This window comes from Cyprinodon variegatus, unplaced genomic scaffold (genome assembly GCF_000732505.1).
Source record: "Cyprinodon variegatus isolate N-32 unplaced genomic scaffold, C_variegatus-1.0 Scaffold766, whole genome shotgun sequence".
NCBI lineage: Eukaryota > Metazoa > Chordata > Actinopteri > Cyprinodontiformes > Cyprinodontidae > Cyprinodon > Cyprinodon variegatus.
In genome coordinates this window covers 232541-242634 of record NW_015151219.1, presented here as the reverse complement: position 1 = coordinate 242634, position 10094 = coordinate 232541, and the positions used below count along the sequence as shown (strand labels likewise).

Sequence of the window (10094 nt, the reverse complement as noted above, 5' to 3'; positions counted from 1 at the left end):
AAGAAGAAAGAATATTATGTGGAAACAGTCAGAAAACATCTAAAGACATCCGATAGAGAGCCACGTCTTGATCACAACTTGGTGTTCTAAATTAACCACCAAATTACCTACTGAGTGCATTAAAGATAGCAAAGCCAGTGTTTTGGGGTGACAATCACAAACGCTTGACCTTAGTTCCAGGGAAATGTGTGTGCCAAGTTGATGGCATAAGAGTATATAAGGCGGCTAACAAACCTGATAAAGATACTGTTTGTAGGAATGGGGCAAAAAAATCCCTAAACTTTACTCCAACATGATACAAAATCTTATCCATACTGCTTGAGTTGAAGTAGTTTATTGCTGCAAACAGTGATTTCTTCAGCATACAGATTTGTTGTTCTTCATGCTTTATTGATCAAACACTAGTGTGGTTACAAGGAAAGGGTTTTTCTACACCATCTAAACAAATTGCTATGCTAAATGTGTGTTCATGTCCTCATTCTGTCTAGACAAAAATGTAACTATGCAATATGAGCCAAAGAAAAAAGCCTAACAGTCTGTCAACTAGAACAGGTTCGCTGAACCTTCACAGATAAAGGCACTTTTCAAAGCTGTTTTCTGTTTGTTTTGTGTGTAGATTCATTCTCTTGCTTATAGCCTCGGTGATTTTTCTTTTTACTATTGCTTAGGTTGCTTGTTTGTTGTGGACAAAGAAGGTATTAGTCCATGTCATCATGATTCTGGGTCGACTCATTGATCACCTAAAAGAGCAGAGAACACAATGCATAAATCTGTTAAGAAGGGACATTGCATCACTATGAGCATGTCATACCTGACCATCCCTGGTCTCAATGGTCTTGATGAGAACTTTCTTCGTTGTTGAGGTTTCAAGATGAGGTCTAGAATCAGCCAGAGCTTCTACGGAGAAATAAAAATAGGAAAGTAAAGTATTTTTAAAATAAAGACATGATGCTGATTAATTTAATGTGCAAACACTAATCTTACCTCTCAGATTTAAAGAGGAGAAATTTGGCAGGGGAGTGGAGATTCTGCAGAGGAATAGCAATTTCTTTTTACAAAGGTCACATCTTTGATCAATAAAATAATGTTTCCCTTCTACACCAAGTATGCACTAAATATTTCTTTTATAAAATGTTACCGGCTCTCCTCTCCTTCCAGCAGCTTTCTATAGGTGGCAATCTCAATGTCCAAAGCCATCTTTACATTCAGAAGGTCCTGGTATTCTCGGAGGTGCCGGGCCATCTCGTCCTTCATGTTGTGAATATCCACCTCCAGGCGGCTGATGGTGTCCTGGTAGCCGCTGTTCTCTAGGCCAAAGTTCTCCTCCATCTCCCTCATTTGCCGCTCCAAGGACTCATTCTTTAAATAATAATGTAAGAAAACAAAATGTTATATTTCTTAAAGACATATTTTGACAGAGAGCCAAAAAACTGCATACTCACAGTTCCTTTGAGGGAATCCACCTCACAAGTTAGTGCCTGAACTTGACGCCTGTAGTCATTGGCTTCCTGCTTGGCTAATCTCAGGGCTTCATTATTCCGGGCTGCAGCTTCAGTAAGGTCAGCAAACTATTAAACACCAGGGTAAAAAAAAGGAGTCAGACATTCTGAAGGACAGAACTAAGACATCAACTGCTCAATAAATGATGAGTCAGAAACTAAAGGATGAAGCAAATATAGCAAGAAGAGTGAAGTAGCTTTACTGGAGATAACAGCACCTGGCAGTGTAGTGAATGAGGAGGTTTGAAATAAATTCTTCAATAGAAAAATCACATTTTCCAGTGCTAAAGCATTTACAGTAAGTACTTTATGACCCTAAGAGACAGTGATAACAGCACATGTGATTATGTTTATCAAAACACATTTTGTATTTTTATTATCACAAAAAATATATATAATTTTGTCTAATTTTACTTTTTGGTACTTTCTATGATGTAAAATGAGTGTCACATTTGGTCAATTCTTGTCTCAAATCTATTACTAGAAGTGTCAGTTTCTGCATTTAAATTATTTGTTTATTAATTTGATATCCTTTTAAAAAAAGCCAATCAGTACCCAAAGTGATTAAGGGTATAGGGCAAGACCATATAGAGCTTTAAAAATGAAAAAAAGAAGTTCAAAAACAATGTTAAAATGGAAAGGCAGCCAGTGGAAGGAGGCTAAAACTGGGGTGATTTATGCACACGTCTGAAGGTGTTGCTTAAAAGACGTACAGCCGCCTTTGGAGCAACTGAATCCTGTTGATGGACGACTGAGAGACTCAAACATAAAAACCATTACAGTAGTTAATTCTTGAACAGATTAAAGTATGTATAGTTTTTTACCATCAAATTCAGAAATCATTGTGTTGTCTCAAATTGCCTTTGTTGCCTTTTGGCACAAAAAATCTAAATAAACACTGTGGCATAAATCTAATAAATAATTTCAAGATTATCACAAGCACAAGGCATTTGCAATTAAACAATATTCCATCTGTGTTTTTCAGTGTGTTTGGGGTATTTTAGTAATTTTTTGCCACCCCAGGGAAGAAACACATCTACTTTTTCATTAACTCTATTATAAGAGAGGCTATGATCACCCTGAGCTATTTCTGTAATTTTACTGCAGGCAAAAAATATCCAAGGGTGAGATTTCAATTCATAAATTGACATCTTTAAATAATTTAAAACAATGCAGAACATAAAGTGTTCATATTCGTATCACCCTTTTTATTTATTTATATGTTTGTTTGTTTATTTGTATATTCTTTTTTGCTTTAATTTAAATATCTTGCTGAATAAAACCCAAGACAACCAGGGATTTTTCTGAAAAGCAAACCCCATATCCTTAAAAGCTCAGTACAAAGGAATGGAAAAAAAAACTTTCTTTTAGTAAACTATACAAAATACAATAGATAGCTGAGCTTGATAGTTTTATCTGTCTTTCTATGATTTTTGGTACATCTACAGCTCTCTTTTTGCTGCCCTAATCTTTTGAACAAGCTATAGCTGCCATTGCCTCTTTATACTCCGTCTTTCCTTCCTATAAAAAGTAGGTTGGCCCGAGTCTTTTGTGTTTTCTTTTTTATGTCTTCTTGACCCTCAGCTTAAAAACTTTAACAAGCATTAAATGATCAGCTGATTTTTATTTTTTTATTTTTTTACATACTCTACAGTAATTTCATTTAGAGGTGGATTCTTTTGAAAATAATTGGCAAAGTTGGCACCATTTTGTACCGTGAAATACTGTAAAGGGAAATTTCTTATGAATTTGCTCCATAAAAATGAACTGGATAGAACAGAAATTAATTGATCATTCCCTCCATTTTTGTGCACCTTGGATTTGTACCATTCCTCGGACTCCTGGATGTTTTTAGAGGCCAGGTTCTCATACTGCAGACGGACATCCCTCAAAGCTGCTGTGAGGTCAGGCTTGGCCACCTCCATGTCAACCTGAACGTGCTGCTGCTGCTGGATTTGGTTCTGCAGCTCCAGCATTTCCTCAAAAAAGAAAAAAAAAACAATAGCTTGTTCTAAATGCACCTTTTGTATTGTGGAAAATTGATTACATTCTAAATGCTTACAGTTTGAGAAGATTCATACAAATTTTCAATCATTTGGCTTTCCTAAGCTCTGACTTTCATTCGTCAGGCAGTTATACCTTTAAAATCACAGCACAGCATTTCCGCTCTCCCTGCAAAAAAAGGAATGCTTACCTCATCATGCAGCTTCTTGAGGAAGTTAATTTCCTCCTGTAGCGACTCTACCTTCCGTTCCAGGTCCAGTCTGGCTAGGGCAGCGTTGTCCACATCCTGTACCGTGACACTGAGCCTTAATAAGGTGACTTGTTAAGCTTACATGAATTATTCATGAGGCATTTGTAATGACATTTAAAAAAAAAAAAAATTTTATTTCTCATATTGTAAAGAGAGCTCACAAATGTGTCATAGTGCAAGGTAATAAAGGTATGGCCAAGTAGTTCCTTTTATTTAAATCCAAGAATTGTACATTATTGGTCATTATTAAAAATCACTTTAATCTATTTTTTTTTATCAGCTACACTTTCCTTGAATTTCTCTTTTCATTCTACAGATAATATATATCATGTATATGCTAAATTGATGATGGAACACGCCTTTTATTTAAAAATACTGCATTAAGAAATTATTTTACTTTCACTGAACCAATTTAGTCAAGCAAATGTTCACATTCTGTAACGCAACAGAGCTTTGTTAGGGCGCTGGCCAGCTCCTAATTTGGGTATCAGCGAATGAAGCAGATTTGCCCTAGTGCTAATGCCACAAACAAAGTGGACTATTCAGGGTTTCCCAAACAAGCCCAAGGCTGGTGGAGTGACTGTCTGCCTGACTGAGCAGGAGCCGGCCGCAGGCCGCGCATTCTTGTCTGTGTGCCACCGAGGCAGCCCCCCCTGGCACTTCCTTCCTGCCATTCATACAAACAAGGCTAAAACATTACAACCTAAATTCTGGACTTGAATGTATGCCACTTATTTAAATTTGACCTTATTTGTCCAGTGACTGTCCTGTGTATTTATTCCCATGACCCAACACCAGGTGACAGGGAACAACCTCTGACAACACCAAAACAAGAGCCTTTCTTTGAGCTGAAGCTCTCCCAGTAACGAGACATCCAGATCACATGGTGGTCCGTTCTCTCGCTCTGATAACCACATTTGACTCACACTGTTGTTATGCTGTGGTGTTCAGCTTGTCTCTGGTGACCAGTCAGACTTTTAAAAAAATCTGTTTTTATCGCATGCCTGGTTTAACACTACAGCAAAAACTTAGCCTTTTGTGCCGTGCCAATGTCAGCCTGTGGACCGTTGCTAGAATCTGCTGTTGTGCCATCAGAGGAGAGTTTTACTGTCTCTCAGCTTATGAGCAGTACTCATAGATGAACTAAAGGCTTAGCTTTTACAAATGGCTTTTAATTTCATGTCATCAGTTTTCAGGGTTTCAGAAAAGAACATCTTAAAAGGTGGGGCATGAGAGAACTCGGGTCTCATCCATGTCTGTAGGGCACTAAGCAGTGGTGCTTCTCTTCCTTAGAGTCCTGTTACAAAAAAAATAATAAAAACAAATGCATAAAGATTAGAAGGCTTTTCTCATCTCAACAACAGCCCACCTGTCTAAAGCTCTGCATATTGGCCTCTGCCTCTTCCCGCTGGGAGATTTCATCTTGCAACCTGCAAAAAGACAGACAGAGAATCAGACTTTTTATATTATGTAGCCTTGATGTGTAACCAGCTTTTTCTGCCCTTCATACACATGAAGTATGAGAAAAATTAACAGAACACAATAGCAAACCGGTGAAAATATGCAATCATTTAATCTAATTAAAATTGGATTTATATCCTCTATTTACATATAATAAAATAAGTATTTAATTAGTGGCCCTTGGATGTGCATTTCTATTAATAAGAATTATAGGCTCCAAAATGAGAACCCCAAAGAAGCGCCATGCCTCCTACTTCTCTCTCAGCCTCTCTATGTCGTCTGCCAGGTTATCCCGGTGCACCTCCACCCGAGCCTTCTCGTTGCTCAGCTGATCCACCTGACGCCGCAGCTCCCGCATCTCGTCCTCATACAGATCTCCGACCCGGGACGTGCCTTTTCCCCTCAGCTGCTCCAGCTCAGCCAGCAGGATCTTGTTCTGCTGCTCCAAGAAGCGCACCTTTTCGATATAGCTGGCGAAACGGTCGTTGAGCGACTGCATCTGCACCTTCTCATTGGTGCGGTTCGTCATGAATTCGCTGTTGATGGCGTCGGACAGGGAGAAGTCCAGGTTTTCAGAGGCCAGCCGGGGCATGGCTGCGCTGCTCCTCAGCCTCTGGGTCTTTGTCGCGTATATGTTCGGCGCGGAGGAGAGCCCGAAGGAGACCCGGGAGGAGCGCACCGGGCTGGAGAACTGGCGGCTGGAGTAGCTGCTCCGGACGGCGGTTCGATCCCCGCCGAACATCTTCTTGTAGGATGAATGCGGTGTGCTTCTGTAGGACATCCCGCTGCTGTCTTTTTCAAACTGTCAGCAACCAGAGGAGAGTGATCTGAGTTTGGTGCAAGCTCTACTGCATCAGCGGACTGCGCCTGGAAAGGCGTTCCTGAAAGCATTACTTATTTATAGTCCCCTCCTCATGCAAATACTCAAGCGACATTCTGACATCCAATTAAAATCTGGGAAACACGCGCGCGCACATTTCCTTTAAGACAACTAAAAATACCAACTGAATCTTTGTTTACAAAAATCTCCCATGGTTAGGATGACTTCAGTAAATGACACCCTTTATAGGGCATTCAGTGAAATAATTCTTAATTAGAAAATCAAGTCAAGCCTGCTACTGGAGACAGAAAAATACTTACTAATTTTGTAACATTTTCATTGCAAAAATCAAGATCAATATAATATAAAATAAAGTCACTTGTCCGAGTATGATAAAAAAAAACACACAAAGAAAGAAAGTAAGTAAGAAAGAATAATAACTAAGATTATTTACTTTTTAAATGAAGTTCTTAATCAGTTCTTTCACATTTTTTGTAATTTACAGTAGGTAATATATCCCACAGTTGATAACTTTAGCTTTCTGGGGATATTCTATAAAGCAGTTACACTCAGCTCTAAGACAGAGAGGGATCCTGCAGACCACATTTGACCTCAACATTTTCCTTTGTTTGCTGCAGTGATTCTTATATCCATGAATTTAGTGTCATTTGGACACTAAAGGGTTAAGTAATTCCCATTAGAAAGAGAATTAAATCTTTACACACAGACTGGCATATTAAGGGAATTTATTACTGTTAGTTTTTATGAATATGACTTACTGCTAAAAAAAAAAAAAAGCCATGGTTTTTAAAAGTACTGTTCATAGATGGCAGGTAGGTCACTATGTGAAGAGGATGAGGAAGGGCCTTCACTCTTCATGTTCACTGCACATTGTGCTTTTAAGATCAGGTTGAAGCATAAATTAAGTCCAAGTGTTGCAACTATTAACTGATATTTTTCAATTTCTGAAAGAAAAATTTGTCATATCGTCTTCCAGCATACCCTGGATACATGAAACCATGTTTACTTTTAATGAATAAAAAGCATCTGCTTGTTTTTAATGATAAACTGTAACTGTGTTGAGTTTATTGAAAAAAAAGGGTGAGAAAGGGTTTGCTGTCAAAAGTTTTTTTTTATTATTATTATTGTTCACCACCTGCATAATGACAAATCAGAAATAAAACATTCCTCAAATGTTCTCTGACCAGCAATGACCAGGCCAAGCTAAAAACTTGAATTACAAGAAACATTTCTGAAAGAAGCGATTTATTGTTTTCAGCACCAAAGCTGCTTAAACAGCAGCCACAAAAGAGCAGAAGCTATTTGTTTCCTAATATTATAAAATATAACTCATGTACCACAGCTTTACAAAGAGAAATGTTCCCTCCATTGTGATAAACAGCACCTTTGTATCACTCAGTGCTGCTGCTGATTACAAAAAGATAACAGTTTAATTTTCAAAAGACAGACCCTCTGCAAGCTCCTTTTCCTCTTGATCTAATGATTGTGATTAAAATTATGCACAGATAAGTGCAGGGCAATGCAAAAACCTCTTAGCCTCACATCTAATTTAGTCTGAGGATATCTAATAGTCGTGGGTGGAGCTAATTTCAACACTGTCTGAAGTCTGCATGAGCTTCCTCCACTCTGGACCTAACAGCTGAAATTATTAGACATATTAAAAATCAAAGCAGGGGTATAGAGGCTGCACTGGATCATCTAGAGTTTGTAAAAAGATAAATAAATAATTGCAACACGTTATTGAAGTGACTTCAGCATCACACTGATAACATAATACCTAATAGAACTCAACTCAAATGTGTTCTACTGCATTTTTGCACCATATATATTTATTTTTGCACTGCTCTGAACATCCACATTAATGCTATTTTGCACCATGTCTCTCCTACACTGTTTACATGTGATCACTGCTGCACTTTATGAATGCAAATGTTCTTTTTCACTGCTCATTCACTGACAGAAAGCTGTATAAACGAAATTTCGTTTTGTATACACTCTGTGTACACAAAATGGCAATAAGGTTTGTCTAAGTCTAAGTTCTGCACTTCCAAGCAACAATATTGATGCCAGAGTCATAACCATAGGAAGAAATTGTCTTGATCTATAAGTAAAGCAGCCTATCAGACCTAAGGGTCTATGAGAGCCACATTAATTTAATTAACTGAGTTAAACATGCAAAGTTGAGAATTTAAATAATTTTTCAGATGAGTCTGCTGGGTGGACATCACGAAATAAGTAAATGCACAGTGAATTTATAATATTAATTAAATGTTAAAAATGACATGCAACTATTTAACACCATATTTTAAAAGTTGTATTAAATTACTCAGTTGTATGTTTTATAATAAGAAATTATTTATTGGTGTATTAAACAAATAAATAGTAAATTTAACTATTTAATAGGACACAAAACAGCACAGTTTTTAATTTCATTGTAGATATTTCAAGCGCCTTCTAACTAAATCTAACTTCTGCACTTTCTCTACAGCATCTCTAAATGATTCAAAACGCCATAGCTGGACTCTTACCTGGAACCCGGAGGTGTATCAATTGGAGAGAGGACACCTTGGATTTGCTGTTACTGCACTTAAAACGTGGAGCAGCCCCTCAATATGAGAAGGTTTAGATCATTTGAAATCTCTCCTGAAAGCTCATTCATATTTCTTGACATTTAAATAAGGTCTGACTCTGTAAACTACCTTGTGTTTTATTCAAAAGTGCTTAATTCCTCATTGGCTTTATGAAAGCCATACAGCACATTGGTGCATCTACAAGCTGTATTTAAAGTGCTTTATAAATAACATGTACATTTATTCATTTCGTGGACTTTCAAATATTTCTTTTTAAAGTATATTTTTTTCACAGAAACTGACTAATTTCTGTTCAGTTATATCAAAAAGACACAAGACAAGCTGAATGAATCGGAAACATCATAGACCTTTCTGTTTGGAAAAAACTTCTTTGGGATATCTTCCTTTTTAAAATGATCTAAAACATAAACTGAAACTACTGAAGTAACATTGATAATTCAATCTAGTAAACTTGTACTAAAATAGCTACTTGAATTAAATCATTAGGACATGAGTAGAGTTTCACGCTTTTCTGCAAGTCCTCTTTAAAGTTTATGGTGTCACAAGACAAAATGTCAAGCAACCATATAAAAAGCGTTTATCAGCAACTAATTGCAATAAGTGTCTCTCTGTCATGCTTTGAATTAGTCAAGCTGTTATGTAGGGGCCTTCTAGATGAAGAAATTGAGATATTGTAAGGGTGGAGAAACTGTCAGCTTCCTTATTTAGCTTAAGGAATATTAATATTTCTTATGATCTCAATATCTAATTGTTCTGGTTTAGTGTTGGTTTCAAATCAGAATATATTTTTACAGTTATTATTAGTCATTATTGTGATTTCTGAACAGCAAAATGTGATAAAAACATATCACAAGTCAGTATAATTTCCAGAAGCCTTTTGTTCGTGTTGTCTCCCTCTCCTCTGAGCAAACAAAGCTTTCAGTGCAGTCTTGCTGACTTGCTGAGATTCAATGATTCTGAGAGACACAGAGCAGAAGAGCTGAGCCAGAGACACTCTACACTTTTAAATCACTGATGCAACTCAGCTTGTGTATCTCTATGGAAACAATGAGGACAAACAGTTGAACAGTGTCTTGTTTTGTTTAGTTTAATGGTATTTCTTCCTTAAAGTAGACTGAATTAACAAATCTTTCTTTGAAACGATTTTACCCTGAGGGTGTGGGTGGGCTCAGTGATTTTAAGTTGGCTTGCTGCCTTTCAGAAATGACTGCTGCAGGGAGATAAACATCTGGTGTAACTGATGTGATCTGCAAGGCTGGAGGAAAGACTGTTATAATAAACACTATAAGATCAACGGTGGGACTGGAAGAGGAAAAGGCTCCATTCTTGCATAATTCTTAGATTATCTGTTAAAATAATCTGTGACTTCCTATATATCTCAAACCATTTTGAAGTAGTCCGTCCATCCATCCATCCATCCATCCATCCATCCATCCATCCATCCATCC

The 10094-nt window shown here is 37.3% G+C and overlaps 1 protein-coding gene across 1 annotated transcript; it reads right to left on the bottom strand.

Moving 5' to 3' along the window:
* Positions 1-318: 318 nt before the first annotated feature.
* On the bottom strand, positions 319-6084 carry LOC107098299 (vimentin A2-like). Its single transcript, XM_015395898.1, has 9 exons — positions 5469-6084; positions 5123-5183; positions 3694-3789; positions 3314-3478; positions 1443-1568; positions 1139-1359; positions 985-1028; positions 812-897; positions 319-740 (listed from the first exon to the last, which is right to left on the bottom strand). Exons 1-9 carry the CDS (start codon positions 5993-5995, stop codon positions 699-701), a joined length of 1368 nt encoding a protein of 455 aa, XP_015251384.1. The 5' UTR covers positions 5996-6084; the 3' UTR covers positions 319-698.
* Between the last annotated feature and the right edge of the window lie 4010 nt (positions 6085-10094).